Source organism: Gallus gallus, chromosome 7, assembly GCF_016699485.2.
Source record: "Gallus gallus isolate bGalGal1 chromosome 7, bGalGal1.mat.broiler.GRCg7b, whole genome shotgun sequence".
Lineage (NCBI taxonomy): Eukaryota > Metazoa > Chordata > Aves > Galliformes > Phasianidae > Gallus > Gallus gallus.
In genome coordinates this window covers 27,739,717-27,766,743 of record NC_052538.1, presented here as the reverse complement: position 1 = coordinate 27,766,743, position 27,027 = coordinate 27,739,717, and the positions used below count along the sequence as shown (strand labels likewise).

Sequence of the window (27,027 nt, the reverse complement as noted above, 5' to 3'; positions counted from 1 at the left end):
CCTGGTGTGCCTGTGGTTTCGTGCTGAGAAAGCTGTTACTAATTTTGTCATGTAAAAATAGACCAACCCTGAAGTAGTCTTAAAATACGAGACGATTCCTTTTAACGTGGGGATGCTGCTAGGAAAATAAAATCTTCCTTTGCTCAGATGATCACAAGAACTGGAATGACTTCATGATGTGGATTTAATAATGATGCAATTTTCTATTTTCTTCTGGAAACAAAGGATGGAATTGAAAAATAGCTTAAGAAAATTCTAGCCACCGAATATCCAACTCAAATTTTGACATTTATGTGATTCTTCTAAGAGCTGCAAGAACTCAGCAGACTAATGTGTATTTTTAGCACTGACCAGATTTGATTCTCTTGCGTAACTGCTGTTGTTTCCATCTTGTACCTTCTGGAGTGAAGGGAGAAGAGATCCCTGCTGCTTCCTGTGTAGGTACTTCATAGAACCACAGTGAGTTAAATGAGGAGCATGGCAAAACATAGGGTTTAGCCTTATGCTCCTTTCTTTATGGCTTGATTCAGCTCCAGTGAAGCTGAGCAGAGTTCTTGCTGGTCCTTGCTAATTTAGGGCTCCCTGAGACTTAAACAGATCTTGGAGCCCTTCTTGGGGACGCTTGGTTCCCTGCTGAGCATGAAAACTGAGCATGATACATCACTTGTTTTTAATGCGTGCATTCAAGTGTATGATCCAGAGTGTATGATTATTGGCTTGGTTTTCATTATTGGAAATAGTGGTCATTATTGGAGGCTGGAGTTTATTTTCAGGAAAGCTTCTCAATCTGTTCCCCTCTCTATGCCTGAAAGCATTCTTTTGAGAAGAATATCTGCAGTGGAGACCGTCAAGCCTAGAGGAAGGCCTGCTTCTCTAGGAGAATTTTTGTTTCAGCCTTCAGAAGTGGAGGAGCAGCCTTCAACTCCCAGCTTGCACAGGTTGATCCCCTCTGTGTCCCAGTCACCTCTGAAAGACCAGACAGAGGCTTACAAAGCCTCTCAAACTGAATTGGGAAGAAGTAGTAAATGCGGTCATCGTTACTACATCCAAACAACTTGATGCAAGTATAGTGAGGAAACGCTGCACTCAGTGGTAAAGGAAGGAAGGATTTGACAACTTAAAGGGAGTTTGGTGTGAGAAAAGCAGCCTAGTGCCCCCTGTTCTTCCTGGGCATACAGGGAGCAGTCATTAATGTGCTAAATGAGACTGACATCAGGTGTGTGTGGAAAAGAGTGTGATGACAAACTGGAGAAGGTATGCTTTGAGGGAAGGGGCTCATCTGAGTGCTGTAAGGTGATAGGAAGAAGCAGCCAGGCATGCTGTGCTGGCAAGCAAAGCATTCCTCTTTCACACTGTCCTGAAAGAACCTCTGTGTAGGTGCACATCAGGTGTGGGCTTGCAGGGCTTCTTGGTAGCAGTGAGAGGTTTTATTACCTTTTGCCCACAAGAGTGGAAGGATTAAGATTTGCACAACACTGTGGTTCGGTGTGGTGTGACTTACCTTTCTCATTCGGTTAATTGCCTTTCTGCTGCAGAGGTTGCCTGGCTCGGTGTGGGAGTTACGGGGAGTAAAGGTCCTGGCTCTGTCTGATCGTGTTTCTTCAGGTTGAGTAATGCTGTGGAGGAGGGGAAGTAACCGCAGGAAGAATTGGCCAACGTGCTTGTGTTGGCAGTGTTAGCGTGGTAAGATCTGGTTGGGGGTGGCTGGGAGCCGGGCTGGTGGCAGGGCTGTGGGAGGTGTGGTGGTGGGGAGTGTGCCAACGCTGAGTGGAGATCTCTTAGAGCAGCAGGAGGTCTCAGGAACAGCAGTGCCTGTATCGGTCACTTGGTTTTAGTGGGGTTTTTTTTTTACTATTGAAGAAACTTCACTTGAGTAACTTCCATGCTCTTGGTTCCACTGCAACCTGTAACATCTCAGGCCACTACCTCATCTTTTTGGGGGGTTTCTTTTTAGGGTGTGTGTGTGAGGGCATTCAAACTGTGTGGGCTGTGCAGAGTGAGCAGTTGGAAGAGAAACTCATGATGACAGCCTGGAAGGGCTTCCCAAGATGTGCACGGAGTTCACGTACTTATTAATAAAAGGTTAAATGTTATTGTTTTAAAAAAACAATAAAAGAAATGCTTTGCATTATTATACACTTAAAGTAAGTACAAAAATCAGTTCATATATAGTGTTGCATTAAAAAAAAAGAAGTATTGATTCCACAGTTCAGTCCATCTGTGGGAGGAAACAGATGCAATAAATAAGTTATGCACTGGATCGTAGTTCCTTTCCATGGGCCTCTCGTGCTGAGGCCTCCTGCTGCTGCGTCACGGCGCGCTCCTGCTCCCGTCGTCGTCCCGCTGCTCCCCGCCCGCAGAGGCTGTTTTGCCGACCTCGTTGTCCGTGTTGTTGTTGAGGATGTCGTCGCAATCCATCTGCGCCATCAGGTTGAAGCGCTCGGCCACGCAGTGTGCGGTGAGGCGAGCCTCGGGGTCGTGGTCCCAGCACTCCGTGATGGTGTCGCACAGGAAGCGCATCCCCTGCGGGCAGAAGGGTTGGCGTTAGGAGCTGAAGGCAGGGAGAAGAGGAGCGAGAAGGTGATCTCAAGCTTTTCTGCTTCGCTGGGCTTTGAGCGGGAGGTAAGTTACGGTACGTGACAGCGTTTGTGGTTGTGAGATAGGGCATCCCCTTAAAGCATCCCCATCTCCTCCGCCTTGGCCGTTGAGATGGAGCACCCTAAATTCAGGAGGGAAGGGGAGGTGAAAGTGGGTAACCCACAGCAGTGGGAGCTGAGCCCGGGTCTGGGTGCCCCCTGCACATATAGGGTTGGCTAGGGGAACCTTGAAGGTAAGTTTGGAATTAAACTTAACATGGCTTTGTTTCTGTAGCTTTCTCAAAGAGCAAACCATGCCAAGTAATTCAGCATTACGATGAATAGTTTCTCATCACTGAATCATGTCTTATGTGGGATTGGGTGCTCTTCAGCATGCTTCAAAATATCCAGTTCCCCTGGATTACAGTGGTTACAACCCCCACTAATGTCTCTCTTCAGAAAATCACACAAATGGAGTCCCAGTCTTTTAGGCTCAGGACAGAAGTATTGTGCTGGTGTTCTCCCCTTTGAAGCTAGCAGCAGCAGCAGCTATGTTGAACCTTCCTTTGACTCTATAATTCCTATCATGTGCTTTTTTTTCATCACTGACAACAGAAATTGCAACACAGTGGAAAAATCATTATTCTAAATAAAGCTTCGTGTGTTTTTTTTTTTCCCTGTGGTTTTGTGCATTTCAGCTTGCAATTGAGAACCCAAAAAGATGAAGGTGAAAGAACAGCATCCTACAGCGTCCTGAGTCCTACAGCGATGTGCCACACTGTCAGCTGCCCTGCTGCCCCTTCCCCTGACCTCGCTGTTCTGCACTGAGGCTCATTGGACAAAGCCTTCCACGATGGACACAGATAAGAGAGAATGGGAGTGTGCAGTAGGACTGATGGAGGGTGTTTTTCAGTGCTCCTGACAGCTCTCATCTGTTAGCCCGGCTGGCAGGATTTGAGGCTAATTAATTAGCATCCAAAAATGAGCTTGTTTAACTAAGGCTTTGTCAAACAGAGCTGTTGTATTCTTTAGTCATTAGACCTTCCTGAGCTTACTCGACCCTGCGATCTTCGTGTTTATCTGCTGTTAGCTTTGTAAATGTGGTGGTGCTCCTTTAGATGTACATCTTGCAATGCTTGCAAAGCAGGCGTAGTGCAGGGTTTGTGCATGGTAACCCTCATTTCCAGGGGATGCTGAGTGCTGCATCCAGCTACAGTTCTACAAGTGTGTTTATAGCAGCAGTGCTGAGTTCAGCTCCCGCTGCTCTTATTGCCCCTCACCCTTCGGTTGTCCCAGTACAAGTGGGTATGAACCAGCTCTTGGAATTCACCTGACTGAGAGAACGCCACTTTTCTTAATAGTAGGGGATGAAGTGAGGTGGGAGCGTGGTCATTTAAGAGCTACTTGGGCCGCTTTGGGGGTAAAAGTCTTAATTGGCTTTGTTGTGCAGTTGGCAAATGTTGTGTTGGGGCTACTGATGGGCAGCGCTCCGGGTGAGTCAGCTGCCGGGGTGTAATGCTATGACCCCAATGATGCCAGCTGGCAACCCTAAACCAGGGCCCGCTGTTTTGGCCTGCACTTGACAAGGAGCCCTGTGGCTGAGCTGCAGAAGGAGCGTTTGGAGCTGTGCATCCCCTGGGTCTGCTCTGATGGGAACAGGGAATCTCAGAATGGCTTGGCTCAGAAGGGACCTCAGAGATCATCTCGTTCCAATCCCGCACCGGGGCAGGGCTACCAACCCCTGAGGGTGCTTCCCTTCAGGCCCCTCATCTTGGTGTCACCCAGCACGTCCTCCAAGCAGCAGCGCATGGAGGACTTCTGCTGCCTCCCAGCAGATGGTGCTGCCCTATGCTGCAGCCTGGGAAAACAACGTCAAGCCGGGTTTGCAAGGAGCTGCTTCTGGCTGATATTAGTCAGAGACAAACTTTCAGGAACACAACGTGGCTTTTTTTTTGTTCTTCATCCCCAGTGAGTATCAGGTGGTCTAATAAAAGCCGCTGCCTTGATAGACCTTGCTCTGTTTGTGTGTTAGGCCAGCCCAGCTGGGGCAGCAGTGCTATTTCTCAGCAGTAACTGCAGTCAGCACTTCAGCTCAGCACACGGCACAGCCGTGTTAGGCTCTATTAGAGTGTGACTTCTGACAGCCCGAGCCTCGGTGCTTTTTTCCTGTGGCTTCAAAGTTTATCAGAGACCTGGGAGGTGAACACCTGAGATGAATACTCAAAGGCTTCAAGCATGCAGCCGTGCTGATTTAAGTTCTGTGTTTTCCTACACAAAGGAAGAAGGCAGGGGGAACCCAATGAACTCACTGATAAACTCGCTGATGGGCCGACAGAAACAGCAGTCATTTGATGCTGTTTGCAGCTTTGCTTGGCCAGGTGCTGCAAGTCTTTGGACAACCGTGGTTTTGAGAGATAGAGGGAATGCATGGCCTTCTAAAGTCATGAAACTGTATCTCCCCTCTTGAAAATTCTGGGTTTGTGTTGTGTGATGGAAGGAAGCAGTGTGTTTTATGGGTAGGCGGTGCAGAATGGCCTGTGATGATCAATGCCTGAATGCTGCAGGGCTCTGTGAGCCCACGGTCTCCGTGTTTCAGCTTTTTTGATCAGTGTATGGTGGTTTTCCCCAAGGCACGTGAAATTTAAGTAGCACCACTTCAGGTGAGGTCTGAAAACTGTGCTCAGCCCCTTGTGTCCTCCATTCATGAAGGAAAGCACTGGGGAAGAGAAGGCCATTTGGGAGTAATGTTTCTGGAGCTGGTTGTTCTGGGAGTGTTTGTGGATGATTCTAGAGCAACATACCTCATTGCTGCTGGAGTGCGTCTACTCTAGCGTGCTGGGCTATGCTTTCTATGCTAAAATGTTGTGCTCGCAGGCCCTCTGAGCTAAAGGATGGTGAAAGGGTTTCCCTTGGGAAGACTTGAACCCAGCAGTTTCCCTGCTGTCAGCTTTATGCGTCTTCGGGCTGTTCCACTTGAGGGAAGTGCTGCCTGTCTTTCCCCTTCCTTGTACAAGTGGAAGTCTTTTCTCCCACGTATGAGGTTCAGGATGACCTCTAAACTTTAAATTCCTTGACCAAGTAGGCAGAAGCCTGGATGCTCCATTTTGCTGTGCTTCGGCATCCACAAGATAGCCAAATGTCGTTACTTGGCATTCATAACTTCTGCTCTTGGCCATTGATTCACCAGCTGTGAATTCTGCTGTACCCCTGGCTGTTGGCTTTTCTGTACTGGGGAAGTGGGTCTAGGGGAGCTTATCTGAGCTCAGCCAGTCACACTGATTTGATTGTAGCTATTGTGATCTTCAGGCTGGGTCATAGAGTGGGACAGGATGATTTGCCTCTGGCTTACCTGGTGCACCAGCCAGCTGCTAGGGATCTCAGGCCGCCCTCTGCCATGCAGCACGATGTCTCTCATGGTGTCCACACAGGGCTGCTCCTGCACTTTTGACCCAAAAGGCAGCTCGTAATTCTTTACCTCTGCAAAGAAGCAATGGCAGTATTATAGGATGGTTTTCATGCTCTCACTGCAGTGCTTTGGTGTGGCCTACTGGGTGAGAAGAAATTTGTTTTTATGAGTCTGCATAAATAAACTGATCTGGAAATAGTTTGGAATTTGAGTGCAGAAGTGTAGCAGCAGGTTTTCATGTAGATGTTGTTTTCAGAGACAGGACCAATGGACTGCCTGACCTCTTCCCTGAACCGAGGATGTATACTGGAAAGAACCCCAATATGTCTGCATGACCAGCACTAGGAGTTGGATGGCTTCAGTGTTGTAGCTGGGTTAAAACCCATGTGTGAAGCCTCTGTGATACCAGGAAATGCCAGGCCCTGAGTCAAACACCTGCTTTGTCCTGGAGACCTCCCTCCGCCATCCACCCTGGTACCGCTTTCTCCATCTGCAGCCAAAGATGATGTGATCACCTCTGCTGCTCCTCAACCACAGTGCCAGCCCCCTAGGTGGGTGGCTGGGCAGAGGTGGGCCCTAGGTGAGGTCTGTCACCGGCTCTCAGCAGCCACCTGAATTCAGGTCCTGCGATAGACTGCCCTGCATTGGGGTAGAGCACCGTCACCACCAGGGACGTGAGTGGATGGTGGTCCCTGTACATAGAGGTAAGGAGCTAAGAGGTGCAAGACAAGCCTGGGTGTGACTTTCCTACCTCCGACCACTTCACATCTGGAGGCCATCTCCCACAGAACAAGGGCCATGGAGTAGACGTCCATCTGCTTGAAAGACTCCAGATCTTCCAGGTTCACCCTGGACTCCAGGACCTCTGGAGCCATGTACCTGGCAGTGCCCACCTGTCCACAAAAGAAGAGAGGTTAGCAGGGGCTGGGGAGCACCTGGGTGAGGTCTTATGCTCCGGATCGTGTGGTGTGGAGACAGCCCTATTTTTAAAGGCTGCATCTCCCACCCAGGGCCGTGCATTTGATGGCATGCATGCCTGTCCAAGGGGTGCTGAGGTTCATACTCACTTGCCCGCTGTTAGCAAAGTCATCTGCTGTCAGTGAGGGGTCAAGGCGTATGGCAATGCCGAAGTCACAGATCACGCACTCCTGCTCGTTCTTCACCAGGATGTTGGTGCTTTTGATGTCCCGGTGGGCAATGGGGATTTTCGGCCGGCCGCAGGCGGTGTAATCGCTGTGGAGGTGGGCCACCCCGTTCACCAGCGACCCCGCCATTTTTTGCAGGTCCATCCAGCTCAGGATGTGTCTGGAGAGATAGTCCTTGAGGTTACCCCTGCTGTGGTAGGCGGTGATGAGCCAGTACTCTCTGCGTGGCCCCGAACCCCTGTCCTCAGCCGTGAGGAACTGCAGGACACTGTCATGCTTGAGGCTGGCGTCCGTGAAGATCTGGCTCTCGTTCTTCCAGGAAGAATACTCCTCACAGGGAAAGATCTTCACCGCCACCGTCTCGTACTGCCCTGAGCTGCTGTGGTTCAGCTTAGCCCTCCACACCTCTGCAAACTGCCCCTTGCCCACCATCTCGTCCAGCTCGATGGGCAGCAGCTCGGTGTTGTGGTTGAGGCTGTTGGCGCAGGTGGCATTCATGGCGGCCGGGCCATCATCCATCAGCACAGACAGCTTCTCGTCCCGCTCGGCAGCCCTTCCCGGCTCTGGCAGTGCTGGACCCTGTCCCTGCTTCCCAACCCAACTCTTGGCCCTCTTGCGTTGCTTCTGTGTGCGGCAGAGGTAGAAGATGACGGTGATCATCACTGCCACCAGCAACGGCGGCAGGAGGCTGATGGCGGCCACCGGGATGACCTCCTTGCTCTGCAGCATGGAGTAGCCTGCGGGGAGGGAAGCACGGAGGAAGGAGCTGCCTTGAGGGGCCCGCGACATCTTGTTTTGATCGCGCGTAGGAGGAAAATATGCAGGGTGGTTAATAAGGCGCAGCCGTTCGCAGGGCGGTAATGCAGGCTGCACACAAATCCCATCTGAGCAAAGAGTAAGAACCCAGATGTATGCAATTATTAGAGAGCCATTCATTTTAGTCCTGGAGTTAGGGCCCGTTTGTCAAGTGGAGGTGCGGGAGGCCAGCCCTGCACACCAGGCTGCGGCCTGCACCCCAGTGCAGCCATAGTGCCATCACGCCGCTGGTGTGTGTGGGGGAACTGGGCCCTCCTGCCCATATGGGGTGGCACAGAAAACCATGAGAGGTGGTACTGCAAAGGAGGATTGTTTCAGCGCCATCTGAGTGTCGCAGAATGGTTAAGGTTGGGAAAGACCCGTCAGATCATCCAGTCCAACCATCAATCCATCAAAGTATCACTTATCATCGCAGTGCGGCACTGGCACTGCCTGGGCAGCTCCCTGTTGTTTCATGGCTTTTAAGCCCATCTGCCTTCAGATGATCAGAGGGGGGAACAAAACCCTAACCCTTGTGCAACGTGTAATTGTGTGATGCTTTGATGTTCGCGATTCCTGGAATAAACATGCTGACTTCAGTAGAGATATTCAAGTAAAATCTTACTCAGAGCTTTTCCTGCCAAGTATAATAACCCAGGGGAAGAGGGATAAGAATCATTCCATAAGCAAAACTCTTGCTGCTTGACCTCAGTATGTGCAGATCATAATTCAGGTTCTGGAAAAACAGAGCATTTCGCTATTTTCCTTGGCAAATTTCAAAAAACGTGCTGCAGCTAATTTCTGTGAGGCTGTGAAAGCGTTTCTAAAATAGGCATCAGGTTCAAACCACAAGATCAACCTAAACTGATATAAATCAATAACTAACTCAGGATTATGTTTATTTTGGAAAGTGCGAGGCCTGGATATCACCTACTGCTTTAATGGCTTTTCCCGATGCTTCAGATCCCATCTCTGAAACTCTGAAGCAGGAGAAGAGACTTTTAAGGGCGTTGCATGCACTAGTCCCAAAAGCAGTAATCGCTGCACATTCCTTCGTGAGGATGCCCCTTCCCGATGCCATGGGGGGGCTGCAGCACAGCTCCTGTCCCCGCTACCTAGAGCAGCAGCTTCTCTCTGTCTTCCCTGCAAACAACCACAGGGCTCAGCCCACGCATCGCCCAGCTCTGGCTTTTGGTGTTTTGCATGCTGGTTGGCACAAGGAGGCTGTTTGTGAAAGTCTTGGCTGGGGGTGGCATTTCCAATGAGCCAGTTGTCGTTTTGGTGTGAAATTATATATGCTGGCACCAACTCTGGGATTAGACTATCTCTCTCTAGAAGCGTGTGTACCTGTTATGTTTGGCTCAGCAAGCAGCAAAGAACTGCCAAATTTAGCATCATTCGCTTCCATTAAAAGTGGCTTGTTTGTTCTAAGAATTTGCATTTTTTGTGATATTTTTTCCTAGCAGTGAGGAAGAAGCTGTGCTGCTGGCTTGCAGGTTTTATTTAACCTCACTTTCAGTGTTTCAGGAATTACAGAGAACCAGAGGGGCTTTGCTTTGCCACTCATATGGATCAGATGCCCGATGGGCACTGGGACAGATGTGGTCCGTTCAGAGTTACAGAGGTTTGGACAAGGCCCCAGAGGTTCAGGGTCCAGTTAGCAGCTTTTCCAAAGCATATGACCCTCCAGAGGAACGGACACGAGCCTCTCAGCAGAAGTGGATTCACAGCTCCTGTTGGACCTGCAGCTATCTACAGGGAAATGCTGCGTCAGGAGAGTGTTCCCAGCACCACCTGGCTGGGCCCTGGTAGGTGCCCGGGGTTCCCCGGCGTCTGCTGGTGTGGGATGTGTTCAAGCGTGGTTTTTTTAAAAGCCTTTGGAATATAGACCTGCTCTGGGTTACATCAGCTTTTGGGTTCCCTGGTTGATCCACCCCGTGCCAAAGGGTGCAACCTACTGAAGGACACAGTGGATTTTCCATCTCCTGATGTTCTCAAGAGGCGTTTCTGGGAGGGAAGGGTGAGCCACTGAAAAACTATTGGTCTCAAGGCAGCGGGAATGGAGTACAAACATTACCTATCTCATACAAGAGGTCAAAGCAGACATTGCACCTGCGTCCCATTTCTTGGAAATGCAAAACCGCATGGCTCCCAGCATGCGACCTATTTATGATCAGCACTGAGTGCTCCTCCTCACTTCAGATAACATCAGCAAAAGTACTCACCATTGGTATGATTTTCGAAGATAAGCTTATCATTGCACTCCTGCTCATCCACGCAGCCACAGATGTAGATGATGCCATCCTCGCTGGGCTGGTGGGTCATGATGCAGCGCGAGGTGTTGTAGTTGGGGACCATGAGGTTCTCTATGGGGCGGTGGGGGTTGTGGCAGAGTGTGCTGATCCTGATGCTGTCGTTGTCCTGCCTCCTGCAGGGGCCAAATGAACCAACAGAATGTTAGGTTAGTGGCACGGCCACCCACAGCCACCAGCCCATCGTCACCTGCACATCATCTGAACGCTGTGCTGATCATCCGTTCTGTGCTGTATACAGGAGGACGTGTTAGTGGTGGCTCTGATGTAATTCTCATTATATGTACTTTTGAGGGGATTTATTTAATCCTTTTCTCTCTTCCAGATGGTGAAAGAGAAATTTCTAGAGCACACCAACAGTGGGATTTGAGCCAGACACTCCGTGGTTTTGCACAGCTACTTCACAAGGTTGTAACCAGGTGTTGAGTCAGGTAGGGCCAGCCCTGAGGCTGAGCACAGGATTTGAGTAAAATCCCTCCTTTCCCAGTGCCAGCCTCCTCCGTCCTTCTCCTCTCAGCACGTGTGTTGGCAGAGCTGGTTGGCCCTGTCTTATTGTCCTGGGCTAATCGCTGGTGCTTACACAACATCTTTGCATGACTACTTGTGCCCACCTGGGGGAGAAGAGCCCTTGGGTCACCAGTGGGGACTATTTCACAGAATCACAGAATGGCCTGGGTTGGAAGGGACCTCAAGGATCATGAATCTCCAACCTCCTCCCTCCCCCATCACAGGCAGGACCACCAACTTCCACATTTAGTACTAGACCAGGCTGCCCAGGGCCCCATCCAACCTGGCCTTGAACACCTCCAGGGACATTCTGGCATTTGGAGCTTCAAAATCGTAATGTGAGGTTGATACAGCTCCTGGACAATGGCAAGGCCATGGCTGTGTTTATAAGCTGTGTTGGAACATGGTGAAACAGAGCTGCCTCCAAACCCCCAGGCATGAGCTCATCTTCACCACTCGGTGAAGCTCATTGAGCACCACCAGCAGCCACTGCCAATTGCAGAACAAACACAGTGTGATTGAGATAAGAACCAGCTGGGTAGAGAAAGAGCACATTAAAACTGCATTGCTCTTACTGCATTGGTCTCCTAATGGCTAGTCTTGTTGGTAGACAGATTTTATTTTATACCATGGGGTATGGTCCTTGTGGAAGGAGTTAATTTTGAGAAAAGTAAGATAATGCAGGGAGATAAATGTCCCCTTGTTGGGGCTTGCTCTCTCCAGTCACTAACTGGGCTAATAGGTGGAGGAAAGAGATTATAGAGGCAAGACTGTGGGGTGGGAGATGGCCTTATGCTTACCAAGATAGGTGAAGGAGAAGTCTGGGGAGCAAATGGCAAAGCTCCTCAGTAATGTGGGTACCTGGGTGATTTATAGAATCATCTAGGTTGGAAAAGACCTTCAAGATCATGATATCCATTTAGGAATGGCTGCGCGTGGACTGGAGTATATTCCTTCCGGAGCAGATGGTGGCAGCTGCAGAGAGATAGAGCCTGGAGGTGGGACAAGGTGCTGGGAAGGAGAGCTGGAGCAGAGCTAATTGGGGTGATTCACATGGCATGAGGACCAGCAGCTGCACCAGGGCTCAGAAGACCTTCACCTGAGGTGGATCAGTTTATCTCCTGTAGAGCCAGTGAGTAATTAAATGCTAATGAGCAAAGGGATGGCTGCAGAGGCAGAGTGTCATTACAGATCCTTGTTTCTGGAGGAAGATGGAGGTACAGATAGCTTTCACAATTCTTTCTGAGTCAGCTGGGATGTTGGAAAGAGAACTGGGGGAAATAACTGAAATTTGTCACCCTTTTCCTGCTAGAGTGGGTGAAACGTCCCTGTCCTCTGTTTTCCCCATGTTTTCTTGGGTCTTCTTGGGACTTCTTTAAGGTCTTCTCCATATTTGCGCGCAGGGAAATTTGGGGCAGAGGCGACCTTGTTTGTTTGTTTGGGTTTCTTGTTGGTCTTCTGCTTTTGTTATTTTTTTTCAGTCCATAATGCAATAACTACACTGAGGCAAAAGTCTACTGAAAGCTGGGCAATCCAGTGTTCACACTAATTAGCAGGTTGAGATAAAGCCTAGCAATATGTGCTTCCTGGATTTCACTCTTGCGGCCTAATTAGAAGGGACAGAGGGGAAAATCACTTTGGGTAGACCCAAAATGCACTTTAGTTTTAGTTTTGCTCATGGGAGACCAGAAAGTTGGAGGAGGTGCTCACTCATCAGGGTGCATGCTGAAATGCCAGAAGAAATTTCCTTTCCAGGCACTTCCAGCAAAAGCCAATAGGGCTTTTCCCTGGGGATGTTGCCAGTGGCTGGGTACAAGCATAGATGTCCGTGCCCCAAGTGGGGACAGACCTCTGGGGCAGCAACTCTGCCTCTGCACCCTGCACCTGGAGCAGGCTTTTCCCAGCCTGATGCAGGAGGAAATCACAGCTTTAGGCATCAGGTCTGCTGGCTTTGCACAGCAGGCCCAGCCTGCAAAGCTAAATTCAGGTTTATGTGGGTTCAGAGGAAACATAGCATCCCTGTGGTGCTGTGTGGGGCATATATATGCATAATTCATTTAGAAAATAAGCCACTCCTAATTATAGGAAAGACCCAGTTGCATCTCAGTTATGATTACAGTGGAGGCAATGGGGGAGGAAGAGAAAGCCCTTGATGATTTTGATGGCACGGGGTCCCCACAAGCATGTTCCCACCAACCAACCCTTCTTCCCTATATCCCCAGCTCACCATATGGCCACGCAGATCTCAAAGGGGTCCTCGCAGTAGGAGTTGAGGTTGCAGTTGCTGTAGCACACCTCCCGCTCGCAGGCTGGCGGTGTGGAGTCGCACCACTTGCACAGGTTGGTCTTCAGGCTGCGGCGCGCGCTGGCACAGCAGGCTGTGGGCACAAGGAACAGCAGTAGGCCTCTTTCAGCGAGTTTCAGCACAAAGCGACTCTCCTTCTGCATGCATCTGTTCTACCCCATTGCTCAGTCCAACGTGTTTTAGAGGATGGCGGAGCCTGCAGTGAGCGGATGCAACTACACCGGCCCCATGGAGGAGGCAGCTCCCTCCAGACGGGAGAAAGTTATCTCTATTTTTAAAGGAACTATTCTTGGTTAAGGAATAAATCCCAGCTAAATTTAAACTTCCTGTTTAAAGGCTGCTAGAGGTTTTTTTCTTTTTTCTTTTGACTTTTGTTTTTTTCAAATGAAGCCACTGAATAGCTTATGTAGAAATACAGACTAGTTTGTGCTTGATAAGTAGACTCAGCAGCACTCAGATGAGAACCTGAACTACAGCAGCCACTTTGCAGAAGTGTGGGCCATCTGTACTTCTTGCAGTGAAATTTCATGGCAGGTGGAGAAGGATTGCATGGGAGATTTTAACTCCAAACAGGGCAGAAAAGCAGTCATTCCTATAGGAAGTGTGCCCAGCTTTAAACTGCTCCCTTATAACCTCTGGCGAAGTACCCAGGGGAAAAAAGGTATTTTCTGAATGGGGGCATTGGGAAATACAAGTCTGGTGGCACACGGAGACAGAGCTCAGTGCTCCAGCTCTTCCCTGGTTTCCCTTCATTTCGGGGTCCCAACACAACTGGGCTGCTCCACGCTGCCCTTCTTGCCAAGGTTTATTTTGGGCTGCTGAGGTACGAAGGTCTGTTGGTGGGACAGCAAGGGTGGCCATTGCTACATCCATGTCAGCATCTTCCTCTTCTGCCTGCTCTGCCCTCATTGCTCAACACCCATTGGGGGTTTGCTATTTATTTACTCATTCCCACAGGGCTGATATTTACTTATTGACGCCCCACGGGAGCATGATGCCGGGCTTAGAGTCAGCTGCACTGCCGAGCAAGGCAGCCAGGGAGGATGAAAGAGTTAAATATGGAAACGAGAGCCAGAAATACAGCAGTAACCAGACAAAACTCTTCGGAGACAAATTGTTCTAAACGAGCTCAGCCCTCGGTGCCGTTATCTGCAAGAAAGGTCAGATACATCTCTTTTTTTTCCCCCCTCCTTACTCTCCCACTAAAACTCAACCGAAGTGCACAAGGCCCACTGCGAGTTTCTCCAGAACATTGTGTCCTTGAAGCATGAGCTTGTAGGTACAACTGAGCTGCCACATCACTCGTCTTGGCCATGATGAGACCCAGATGAATGCTTTCAATATTAATACGCGGATGATTTAATAAAGCTGCACGAGCAGTAAAAGTAACAATGCGCTTCCATAAAGGGGTTCCAGATGTTGCCAAGGCAAATGCTAAACATCAAAATACAAACTTCAAAAAAAAAAAAAAAAAAAAAGAAAAAAGAAAAAAAAGAAGAAAGAAAGAAAAAAAGCTGGATAAGCAAAACTTGGAACAAACTATAAACTAATTAAATGTGGGTTGCGTTTTCAAAAAAATAAATTGAAGCCATAAGGATGTGATGTGAGCCAATAAATAGTACAGTTAGTCGAAGTTACTGTGGAAAGATAGTTGAGAAAAGGGTTTGAAGTCACCGATGAGGTGGGCTCCCAGGGAGCTTGGCTCCCTATCAGTAGGAAGGCTTGTTCTCCTGCGCATGAGAATGGGATCGAGTCTTCTGGTATCTATAGCCAGGACCCCAGAGATGCTATGGGGAGAATACTAACCCATTTTTAAGTAGAAGGAGGAAGGGGAAACTATGCCAGAGGTGCACCACCACCCATGCTGACCCCAAGCAGGGTGAATGAGCAAGAAGCAAGCCCAAGTGCGAGGAGATGGAAGCTCAGTGTGTTCACTATGAGGGCAGAAGAACTTTGGAGCCGAAGCAGTGGCACAGGCAGGCGATTTGCCCTGCTGCAGGGCTGAATGAAAATCTTCGGTTCTCAAATCCTCTCTGCTATGCTGTATGGTGACAATCCAACACCAGATGGGCTTCAGCAAAGGCACTCGGTGTGAGGTGAAAAGGCGCTGCCCAGCTGCCTCCTGCACAGGAAGGCACCAGAAGAGGACCTGCTCAGGTCACCGCCATGTGAGCTTCAGGTTATGCTCCATCTTTCAGGTTCCGTGTGGGCCCGTGGGCGGGATGCTGGGTGCCAACTGGAGGTGTGGGTGCAGCACAGAGTGCTGGGCTCAGCCACGAGCCCTCTATCTGCTCCCAGCTCAGGAGCGGGCTTTGCTCTGGGCTGTGGTCCATGGCCAGTGACACGGCTCTGCAATAACAGAGCTGCTCGTAAAATTGTTATGAGAACAAACAAATTCCTTCCCTGTTATTTACAGCACTCGTTTCTGCTCACTCACTGTCCCGGGTGAGGTCTTGTCCCCATCACTCCTGAGCTGTCATGGGCAGGATGCGGCAGGGCAGTTCTTACATCCCCAGTTTCCAGGGGAAGACGCGGGGCTGTGCAGCCTTCTGGCAGTGTCCTTTGTAAGCTGCCCAGCAGGACCCCGGATTTCCTGCTTTAGGAGACCAAGTGGAGCTAGCAGACCCAAAATCCCACTTCTTGCCCCTGTGAGGCTTCTCCATGGACGGTGGCAGCGTGCACACAGCAGTGGGTTCAAGGGAGCAGCTCTGCCCTCAGGTCCTGCATTGTCCCGTGTAACAAATACTGTACTTGGCAGCGGGCGCGTGGAGCGAGGAGTGAGCCAGTAATGTTTCCTGGTGAATAGAAAGGGGTTGATTTTGATTGCATTAGACATCAGTGCTTCCCAGTGCCAAGAAGACGTGCAGTATAAGTTTCTGGTGTGTTTGGACCTTCTTTAAACGGGCTGGAAACCGACTTACTCTACCGCTTATTTTTTCTTCGTGAAAATAACCCTTTATATGAAGTGTTTAGCAAATAATGCACAGTGCTATTACAAGGTGAGTTGGGTATGGATTGTACAGGAAGACTTCTCAGATCTCTTTCAGATGCCTGAATGACATCACGATCTAGCTTCACTCTGGGGAGACGAGCTCAGCCGAACGCCGTCTGTCCTGCTTTGGCCATCTCTCCTGCTTTGGCCATCTCCGATGTTGCTGGTGTACCTCCTGCAAGTGACCTGCATGGCAGCGCAGTGACCTCGTGCTGCTTTGGGACTCAGGGATGTTTCATGGTGAGTAAGGTTGGAAAAGAGCACTAGTCCAACCATCAGCCCATCCCCACAATACCCACCAACCATGTCCCTCGGTGCCATGCTTAGCCTTTTCTTGAAAACACCCAGGGATGGTTTCTGTTTGGTTTCAGTCAGCAGATGCTTTGAGCAAGCTGGTTGCGGTGTCCTTGGCTATAGCAGAGAGGTTGGAACTAGGTAATCTTAAAGGTCCCTTCCAATACAAACCAATTCTGTGATGATTCTGCGTCTTTGCCTATGGGTGAGGACGGAGCAAGTGGTTCTCCATCTGCTCTCAGAACTGCTGGGGTCCCCCACGCTCTGGCCACCACCACATATACCTTGGTTGTGCTCAAGGCACTGAAGTCAGGCAGGAAGCGTCCCCTGCAGGAGAACTCCAGCTCCCTGCCCCAGATCCTGCTTTCCACCCCTCTGCTGGGGCCGGCAGGGCTGCGCGGGCGATTGTCGCCCATATTGTGCTCTCACTCGTGTTTAAAAACAACAACAGCTCCACTGACTCATAGATCCTACAGCCTCTGAGTCATTTTTTATTTCTGGATTTCGCTGCTCTGCCCTTTGCAATGAGGGGAGCTGCATGAGCACACACACACACACACACACACACACACATCAAGTTCACATTTGTTTTTCCCCTATAAAAACAAAACCATTTCCATACCGTTAATGAAACAGAAATTATTTGACTTTGCGTTCCCTGGCTTTTATTTTCCATTGTATAAACTGTGCGGATGAAATAACGATGGCTGTAAAGTAAACCTCTCTCTCTCTCTTTTTTTTTTTTCCCTTTCCTTTCCCTTTCCAGGCAGCTTCTTTTCGAAATAGCAAAGAGTCACTTACAAACTTGGCCCCAGCGCTGTGCCGGGTGGGATTAACCCCTGCATCCCCAGCTCTGCTCCCCTTCCTGCTCACGCTGTGGGGCAGAGGCAGCACCAGCACCAACGGGTGCCACAAAGCAAAGTGGGGCACAGGGTCAGCAGGGAAACATTGGCAGGGAAGCAATGTTCTTTCACTACAGGAAAGACATTGAGGCCCTGGAGCTTGTCCAGAGAAGGGTAATGGAGCTGAGAAGGGTCTTACGGGGAGCAGCTGAGGGAACTGGAGGAGGCTCAGGGGAGATATTATGGCTCTCTACAACTCCCTGAAAGGAGGTTGTAGCGGCGTGGAAGTTAGCCTCTTCTCCCAGGTGACAGCAGTAGGACAAGAGGTGATGGCCTCAAGTTGTACCAGCAGAGGTTCACATTGGGTATTAAGAAGAATGTCTTCTCAGAGAGAGTGGTGATGCAGTGGCACAGGCTGCACAGGCAGGTGGCGGAGTCATCATCCCTGGAGGTGTTCAAGAACAGTGGAGATGTGGTGCTGAGAGACATGGTCAGTGGGCATGGTGGGGATGAGTTGGGGTTGAACTTGATGATCTTAGTGGTCTGTTCCAACCTTAATGAATCTATAACAAGGAGAAAAGGGATGGGCAGATGCCTGCAGATGAAGGCAAGGAGGAAGAAGGGGTGAGGTGCAGGATGCTGGGCTGAAAACCTCTTTTTTAAGTGTGCAAGTCTTTTTCCGTTGAATCTGGCAGTCTCTGCTTAGGTCTTTTTCCATCTCGCTTGCTGGGGACACCAGTGCTGACATCTCAGCCAAATGAGCCCTCTCCACACCATCCCCATAGCCACTGCCTTTGCTAATTGATGCCACACCTCTCTCCTGCTGCTTGCGGGGCCCGTATGCTATTGCAGAGCACCCTGAGGACAATCAGTGGGTGATGCTGCACTGCTTCCTGGGGCAGCAGATGCATGTGGTTGTGTGAGCACGTGCTCGGGAGAACGGGATGGGATGAGAAGGGAGTGTTATACCTTGAGCATTGCCTTCGAGGCTTCCAAAGACAGCAAGACCATTTTTCCTATTCACCCATCTCACACCCCGCATCTCTCAGCACCGGTCAGATGTTTCTCCAAAAGCCGGTGGCCAGGCGGGTTGGTGACACAGCTGAGCTATCATTGCTCTTCCCGGACTGGGTGATGTGTTTTATATTATTTCTCTTGGATTTATTAAGCATTATGTAACCAGCTAACCAATCCCGCATGCTACGAAATCGCTGCCGATTTCATGTCAGTGGAAAGTAAACAAAAAGCGTTCTGAAGTGGCAGAGCCGAAATTCATTTCCACGTTCAAAGCAATCCTTGGAGGATTTCCCCATCTCTTCACCACCAGTTTGCTTCCAGGTGCTGCTGCAACCCATTAGAAAAGAGATATGGAAAATTTACATGTAGCACACAACAGGCCGGTATAAGCAAATCCTCTCTCTTTACTCTCTGCACAAAACGATTAAGACCGAGGTTATTTTACTTAGTTATTTTTCAGCATCTTTCTGGATTTTGTGATACTCCTTGAAATGGGCTACTCTGGTATGTTTCTCTTTCAGGGAGGATTCCTTCGAGTAAGAAAACTGCTTGCTAATTGTACCTGAGGTTGCAGAGCTCAGCAGAACCCCATCCAAAACAATGGGGAGGGCACTCCGCACTGTGCAGCTTTGGAAGGACTCTGAGCACCAGGTGAGGTAAAGCAATGCCTCCATCAGGCACTGCTGGGTGTATGCACCATGGCTCTTCCAGGAGCTCTTCTTGTTGGTGCTACGGACACCGTTCTGGCCATGAATGCTGGTTTGCACAAAGTGAAGTTGAAGTGAGGATGGAGCAATGTGGATCAGGTGAAATGGCCTTGCACTGCTTTGTTTGCTTGGTTTTTTTCTCTCTGTCTTTGAAACAGTCATTGATACCTGACAGTATTCTTCTACTTCTGAGCCCATTTAGCTGTGCATGTATCATGGAGTCATAGAATGTAACCTGTGCAAAATCATCAGCCAAGGCAGCTCTGGGGGAAGACCCCAGATCCCCATAACCCGCTGGGCACCTCAGCCCAAACCAAGCTGCATTGGGGTGGCTGGGCTAATGGACTGAGGTGGGGGCTGCCTGCATCCAAAGATGCCACCAGCATTGCCCACCGGTGACAGGTCAGGACAGAAGATGCCTGCAGGGGCAGGGGGAGAGCAGATTTTTCAAGATGAAATCACGGAGTTCAATGCTCATAAACAATTTTAGCAGCTCTGCCAGTGCCTCCACTGACCTGGGACTTGGCAGGGTGAAGCAATGTGTTGGCACTGGGCTGAGTTAGCGCGGCCCCTGTGAAAGGCACCCTGTGATGAATGGGATTCACATGCTGCATCCTTGGAGGCATCCAGATTGCAGCCCTGGAGCTGCTTTGGGCCCAGCTTGTTGTAAGTCACTGCAGATCCAACAACAGAAGAAAAAGCTGCAAGTTGGCTACAGACATTGCTCTGCCTTTGGCTACGGTAATCCAAGAAAAAGTACTGCACAGCTTTTTTGTTGTTGTTGTTTTTAGAATTCTCATCATATTATGGCCGGTAATTATCTTTGTATATGCTTCACAGGCTCTGCAGGAACCTGGATCTCTGTGGGTAGCTGGAAGTGCAACTTAAAGATATTATCCAAATAGGTAAACGTGTCAGAAACATTATCTGGGTCACATTTGGGCAACAGGGTTTGCTCTATTTTAAGTGGAAATGGTTTGCTGATGGTTTAGATGAACTTCCTGAGGAGTTTGCAATTCCTGGCACACGTTCGATTTGCCATCTGTTAGAAGGACTTTGATGAGTTCACAAAGAGACATTCGACCGGAGCTGCTCTGAGTATTTTGGGTGGACTTTTGTGATGGACCAGTTTGCGTTGGTTGGGTTTGCATTGCTGCAGCTCCCTGGGTGCTGGAGGGAGCAGGGCTGAGCTCTGGGGTGGGACGCACTGATAGCTTCCCACCAGTGCACTGCCATCAACACATTCCAGCGCTGCCTGTTCTTTATGTCTGCTAATGTTGTTGTGTAACATTGAGCTTTGCCTTCATTTAGGCCAGATCTAGCCGTCATAAAATGCTCTGTGCTGTCAGAGGGAACTTCAACTCGAGGCTAGCATGGATACAGATGTGAAAATCTTGCTTTTCCTAAAGCGTCTCTCATATAGCACGTAAGTAGGTAAGCTGGTCTGCTCCCTGTGCCCCTGGTGGGAATGTCTGCCACCACCTCCAACCAGCACCAAGTGCCTTTTGACATATTAAAGACACAACAGGAACCAGGCTCCCCGGGGGATGCTTGTACCCTGAGGCTATTTGGGGGAGGATGATTAATTCTGCTGCTTATGGCTCTGTGTCACTTCCCTCTGTATGGCCAAGGATCTTGTCTGCTCTCGTGCAATGGCTGGGGCTAATTTTGGGATAGATTTAGCGTGGAAAAAATACTTGAGGCAGCGAGACAGCAGCTGATTCAGTCTCCTCCAGGCTGGACACTGGTGTTCAGATGCTCCCAGGCAGTGAGTTCTCCAACAACATCAGGCAGATGTCCCTAGTCATGTCCGTCATGTCCCAGCTGTGCTCCATGGCTGAGCCAGACCCTTGGCTGATGGGACACTGCCGCTCGTTCTTCATGAGCACAGGCACTCTGGTGTGGGATGGCTGAAGTCAGGAGGGACTGGAGATAGCATCTCCACCCCCAGCGTTGCTGCAAGGACCGCACATGCAGCTTTGACCACTTCAGGAATCCCAGGCAAGGCACGGCGTTGCAATGGTTAGTGGGGCTCTGCAAAGTGACACCCAGCACCAGCTCTCCATTGCAGTTTGTTTCTGCTGATAGCCGCAAATCGCACACTGGAAATGTTGAAAAGGCTTTTCCCCTTTAAATCTTGACTCCAGCTGTAAATGATCCTGTATACTCAAGGGCAGCACTTCGGTGAAGGTATGTTCCCAGACCTTCCTGAGTCCACGTGGGCAGTAGTCAGAGGGAAGGTTGCAGGGCACAACTGGATACACTAATTGCCCCACAGAGGAGAGGCATTTGCTGTGGTATAAATCAGCTGCCTCTTGTCAGGCGTGTTCCTGGCTTATCAAGGGGAAGCAAAACACTGCAGTGCAAGAGCTCCAGGAAAGGCAGTGTCCTGGAGCAGTGTAATTGGTGGGAGCAGGGGCTGCGGAGGCGATTATAAGATAAGAGGGCTCTCCCACTTCTCCTAAAAGCTTGACAGCTACCAGCAGCTGGCAGGAGCATTTCAGCCCTATATGGGCTCTCATTAAAAGAACCAAATGGAGAAAAGAAACACGACTCTGATGGACCTTTCAGAGCCTCTCTGGAGGCAGGATCACAGTGGTCTTGTCCTTGCAGCCACCCCACTGATTCTCTCTGAAGATCCCTAAGAAAATGCTTACCCAGAGTTGTGGTCCAGCACTGAGAAGAAGTTGTAGCTCTGCCCCGTAAGGCAGGCAGCCATCACTGGTGTCGTCTCCCTGTGAATTGGGCCTCTTCCTGCGTGAGGCTTTCACTTGGCACATGGTGCGAAGCATTAGATGTGGAAAGAGCAAAGTGTGTGGGAGCTGCTGATTTCATCTCTTTGGTGGGACTGGGTTTTTTTTAATAACAAGATGAGATGTGGCACTTCCCTGAAAACATGACAATCCATGGGAGAGTTCGTTAGTTTATGGCAAGTTGCAACTGCGTGGAAGCTGTCTGGAAGCAGATGTTACTGTGGACTTATCGATAAGGGAAGAGGAAAACGTGTCCTAAGGAAATGACCTTGATGGAGTAACATAGAGCTGTATAGACAAGCAATAGAGTTGAATGCTTCCTCAGAACAATAGCTTCTTGTTAACCGTTTTTAATGCCAATGATTGCTCTCTGCCTATTTAGAGAATGCGTGGGACACATCTGCTCAGGACTTCATCTGTAAGAGGACTAACAAATAACTGTGACTTCAGCTGACAGAACCTTTTTACCACCAGTACACAAAAATGTCTTTGTGATCATGGAGACATCCAAGGACGGGTTGGATGGGGCCCTGGGCATCCTGATCTGGTGGCTGGCAGTCCTACCTATGGCGGAGAGGTACGATCTAGATAATCTTTATGGTCTTCTCCAATCTAAGCCATTCTATCATGTTATGACCGTCATCCAATACTGGTAACAACATTAAGAGCAAAAATTGGCTTTAGCTTCTTTAGAAAAGTGCATTTTATTTTCAAGTGCTATGGAATTATATGTCTAAGAGAACTTTTCTCTGTGAACTTAATTTAGGTGGACACTGCTGGTTTTCTTACTCTTGAGTGTATCTAGCTTGTATCAGTGGCAGAAAATGCAGTTCCAGGTTTGCTGAAGGTGAATTCAGGATAATCCATCATGCTTCTTGCTGAGCCTCTTGCCAGTCACAACACTGCAGAGGATTCTGGTTTTACAGCATCAGGGCTTTCCCTGTGTTTTTCCCTTTACTGGGGAATATGTTGCTCCAAAGTCCAAGCAAAACAAGATGTTTCTTGAGAAGCCTTGTTGCAGCCAGCCCTGCTGCCATGGTGGGTAGCACTCAGTTCCACACACTCCATGGCTTGGGAGAAGGGCTCTGCTCTTTTCTGCTCCGGATCAGTCCTGGTCTGCTGCTTGGACTCCATTCTGCATATGCATGTATCTGCCTGTGAAGCAGAGAGTGACCCTTCGTCATCTTCCTCTCCTTTGTCCTCTCACTCATTCATGCTTGACCCTAGGTTTCTGTCTCTGAATTGTTGTTTGCTGTGGTGTGATCCTGATAGCTCCCCTGCCTGAGAAGCTTGCTGGCATTTCGGTGACAGTGCAGGCCCCAGTTTTAGCTCTGGTGACCTTAGAAATGGGAGACCAACTTCTTGAATGAGATGCCTGAGGAGCCTGGGATAGGTCAGAGAGGTCTTGAATGGATCAGAAGCCACAGATGTTTCTCTGACAGCCCTGGGTCTCCCAGTCATGATTTACGAATTATGTACAGTCTATATGTTGAGCAAAAGAGGCTCAGTGGGGAAACAGAAACTGGTTTGTGCAACCAGGAAAGAGCATGCAGCTTCAGAAATCCACCGTCCAACAAGAGATACCATCTCCAGCTCTTTGTGGAGCCATCAGGGTGCCACGTGGGAAGCAGTGAAATTGATGGCAGAAAACATCAGGATGTGGTAACGGGCCATCACTTTAATGGAAGATGGTTACAGGAAAACAGAGACCAAACCTGAAAGCTGTGGACTCAAAGCAGCACATGTAATTTTCCCTCTCTGAGAAGCTGGATGTTGGATTATGAGCTAGCTACGATCCATGCCATGGGGCACTGAGTTGTGTGGCCATAGCCTGGTGAGAGGAGAAGGGTGACCATCTCCTGAGCTGAGCAGGCAGGAGGCCTGTGCTCCCGTCCAGCTCCGGGCAGAGACAACTTAAAATGCAATGAAGAAGTGGGAATGGCATTGGATAGTGATGTGAGGATAGAATAGGCCTCTCTTGTACCACGTCCTGAGGTACGACCACAAGCCATGAGGGAACATAATTGCTGAAATTCCTGGGTAGATGTTCCCCTAGAAAAAGTCCTAATCATAAATTTGAAGGCCAGAGCATTGCAGTGTGCACAGTGCAGTAACCCCATATCCAACCTGTGACTTTTGGATGGGCCGTGGTCTGTCTAGGAGATAGTCTTGCAGTTGTCAAAGGCTTTGAGCAACAAAAACCTACTGCATTCCAAGTCTGAGTAATTACCTGCTGGAATAACTTTGCTGTGTTGTGATCTAACACAAAAGCACCTAGTTTCAGCTTCCAGCATGTGAATCTTGTTTCTCCTTTGCCTGATGCAAGAGAAATCCCTCTGCCAGAAAGAAACTCTCTGGGAACTTTTTGTGGACAATGACTATCTCACCTCCCAGCTCTCTCTGCATCAGCTAAAGGCAGCAAAATCTGTGAGCCTCCTCTGCTGTAGCACAGGTTTTTCCATCCTGAATGATCCTTGCATTTTTTGCTGGAGGTAGGAGGTGAAAAGGGGAATCAGGGAAATCCATGAGCTGAAATTTCATCCGTTTCTTAGGCTACAGACTTTTTTCCATTGCATATGGACCAAAGAAGTCAGATACACTGTTTGATGGCCATGCTGGTGATTGAAGGGTTGGGGATGGCCAATGTGGAGCCCATAGTTGTGTCTCAGCAGCCCTGGAGTGACTCCTTAGAGAATAATAGTCTCTGAGGACACTCAGTTGCCGCTGAGGGATCTTTTCCAGGATAACCAGACACCATCCGGCCATTTTGTCTATGGTAATTCCTAAATCTCTATGCTAAGAGGAGCTGCTTTACTGCCGTCACCAAGCCACTGCTGTTGCTCTTAGCAGGGAGGCTGGATGACCATGGGGATTTGCTGCTGGAAGAACAACCAGATGTGTATTTTCAGCCATTTTGGGGAACTTGCGTTCCCTCCTCTCTCAATGTCAAAGCAAAGTGGGCCCTCAGGGTGCTTTTACTGTCACAGAATTACTGTAGTGTTGATATTAACACTATAGTCGATGGATGGGAGGTAGCTCCAGTAAACATATATCATTGTTGAGCGAAATCAGAGAGAGAGCGCCTTGGCTTATTATTTTTTCCCCATACCGAGACAGACTCTGTCATCGTATCATTCACGTAACCTTTCAGATGAACTTAGTAATCATGATATGTTTTGGTTTGGCTTCTTTCAGATTAAAACCCTGCCTTTTAGAAAAAGGAAACCATAAGTTAAATAACTCCAAAATTAGGTATTTCTGAAGGATAATTAGTGGTCTTCTCTCTTACCAAAAACAACCCAAGGCTGTGCTTTAAATAACGCCTCGCAGTAATTCCTTCGGTGCTGCTCCAAATGTGATTAATTTAGCAGGATGTTATCAGTATAGCATCCTACACTTCAACTCATACTTCAGGGTATTATCTGCAGTAAGACTGCTATGTATTTCTGCAACATTTTGAAAGCTGGCCTGACCTTATGTTGTAAATCCCCCCTGCGTGGGGCTCTCTGCTTCAGAAGTCGCAGCAAGAGTTGAGTTTGCTGGAAGGAAATTACCAACCAGCTGTATTCTTTCATTCCCCATTTCTGTAGATAGGGGGACCCATGGAAAGTGAACGTGGACACAGATCCCTGCCCCCCGTTGTTTCAATTGGATGCAAATATACAGGCACTATGATCCCAGCGCTTCATTGCTTTGAGCAAAAAGCAGTTTCGGTTGCATTGGAAATTCTGTCCCAAGGGGAACGGGTCTGTATTTGGAAAAGGGCTCGCTGCAAAAAGCGAGCAAATATATGTAAATATATACTATATAGGGTTATATGTGTGTATACACATACAACGGTGCTGTATATACAGAACGGCACGCACACATACTTAGGAGATGTGTATATAACACTCGCTCATATACAAATCTACTCCCTGTTATGAAACAATCATCGGGATATAAACAAGAGACTTTAAACCTCAGATGGGCACGTTTTCAAGTGCTGCTGGAGGGTTTTATCTGCAGTCCTGAAGAAGTGCTATCAAAACCTAAACAGGGTACTCATTACAAAGAAATCTTTACGTAAGTGCTGGAAAGATTTGCCGAAGAACCAGATGTTGTTGCAAGGACAGCTCTCCTCCCCCTCCCCACTTCTTTCCATCTTTAATAGTTCGATTAATGCTGCACATAAACCCGGGCTGATAAAACTTCACCACATCTGGACACTGTTGGAGCCAGATCATTTCACGGTGCACTTTGGTCGCTTTTAATCTTCCTCGATAAAGTAAAAGCTTCCACCGAGTCACGCTGACCGACGTACAGACTTCTGCACTGTAAACACTGACATCTGGGAGCTGCTCTCGGCGAGCACGCAGCGGTCTCCACCGAGCCAAGCGCTCGCCCTTCTCCGTAAGAGGAACACACAGCTGATGCTATCAGAGCAGCACTGCGATCAGATCACTGCGAAGCTCTCCACTGCTCCCAACCCTCCACCTAATTGCTGTCAGGGGAGAAGTCAACAATTTGCTGTTTTTCTGGAGGAAGGAAAGCTAAACGACCTCTCTGCTTAACAGTGCCCAAGTAGAAACGTTTCTGTACTCACAGAAGGACAGCAGCAGCAAGGAAAGCAGACCCGGTCTCCTCCGGCAACCCATTTTCTGGATCCAGAAGCCTGGTTTCAAGCTGTTGACCCATCCATCCTTCTTCCTCTCCGATGTCAACCCCACAGCCCCGAATTCATGAGGCTGCTGGCTGGGAAGGCGGATCCAGGCGCAGCGAGCCCAGCTGTGCGTGGGGTCCGCCCAGGAACTGCAGCTCATGAACAAACTCAGCCCAGCTCTCCTCGTGAAATATATACAAATATGGGAGGGGGGGAGCTGGGGGAAGAGCTCTGGCTCTGGGAAAATTTGGTTTTTCCAACTGTGGAATTGAGCTGCTCTGAGCAGCCCAGGGAGCTGTGGAGGAGACCTTGTGTCTACTGCAGGCATCTAACCAGAGTGGCATGGGCATGGCCACAGACCTCTTCCATCTGAATAAAACACGGCAAGAAACTCTTCAGTACTCTGAGCTGCCATTAATTCACTGATTTTTCCCCTTTTAGAAATCAGCTCTACCTTATAAGTAAACTACAATGGGATAGAGTATACGGCAGCTTCTACAGAAAGATGGCATCACTATGAGTTCAGCCTAAAGTAGGTGCTTCCAAACCCGTGTATCCTGATACATTTTCCTGAATCAAGAGCCTAGAATAATAACACAGAGCATTGAAATAGCTTCTTTCACCCCAAGACCTCAAACTTGCTTTACCAAAAAAAAAAAGAAAAGAAAAAGGGAGAAATATTATCCCCATTTACAAAAGTAAAACCATGAAATATGGCAGAAATCTGACTGGCC

At 49.0% G+C, this 27,027-nt stretch overlaps 1 protein-coding gene and 1 long non-coding RNA gene across 3 annotated transcripts; one reads left to right on the top strand and one right to left on the bottom strand.

Moving 5' to 3' along the window:
- Nucleotides 1–2,069: 2,069 nt before the first annotated feature.
- Nucleotides 2,070–26,457, bottom strand: TGFBR2L (transforming growth factor beta receptor 2 like). 2 transcript variants are annotated; one of them, XM_025152701.3, is made up of 7 exons: nucleotides 26,237–26,457; nucleotides 12,969–13,119; nucleotides 10,148–10,350; nucleotides 7,050–8,011; nucleotides 6,734–6,875; nucleotides 5,926–6,053; nucleotides 2,070–2,523 (listed from the first exon to the last, which is right to left on the bottom strand). In XM_025152701.3, exons 1-7 carry the CDS (start codon nucleotides 26,451–26,453, stop codon nucleotides 2,311–2,313), a joined length of 2,016 nt encoding a protein of 671 aa, XP_025008469.3. In that variant the 5' UTR covers nucleotides 26,454–26,457; the 3' UTR covers nucleotides 2,070–2,310. The 2 variants fall into 2 exon arrangements, with proteins under 2 accessions (XP_025008469.3, XP_015145444.3); XM_015289958.4 differs by having other exon boundaries at nucleotides 7,050–7,864.
- On the top strand, nucleotides 14,562–26,963 carry LOC124418401. Its single transcript, XR_006939819.1, has 2 exons — nucleotides 14,562–16,278; nucleotides 18,713–26,963. It is a non-coding gene; the product is annotated as an uncharacterized LOC124418401 (long non-coding RNA).
- Nucleotides 26,964–27,027: the final 64 nt, after the last annotated feature.

Coding starts and splice junctions, on each gene's coding strand:
- TGFBR2L (XM_025152701.3), bottom strand. CDS start 26,453: ATGAGCTGCAGTTCCTGGGCGGACCCCACGCACAGCTGGGCTCGCTGC. Junction 13,120..26,236: donor CTTGCTGCTGCTGTCCTTCT/GTGAGTACAGAA, acceptor TTGTGCCCACAG/CCTGCTGTGCCAGCGCGCGC. Junction 6,054..6,733: donor CAGATGTGAAGTGGTCGGAG/GTAGGAAAGTCA, acceptor GCTTCTTTGCAG/AGGTAAAGAATTACGAGCTG.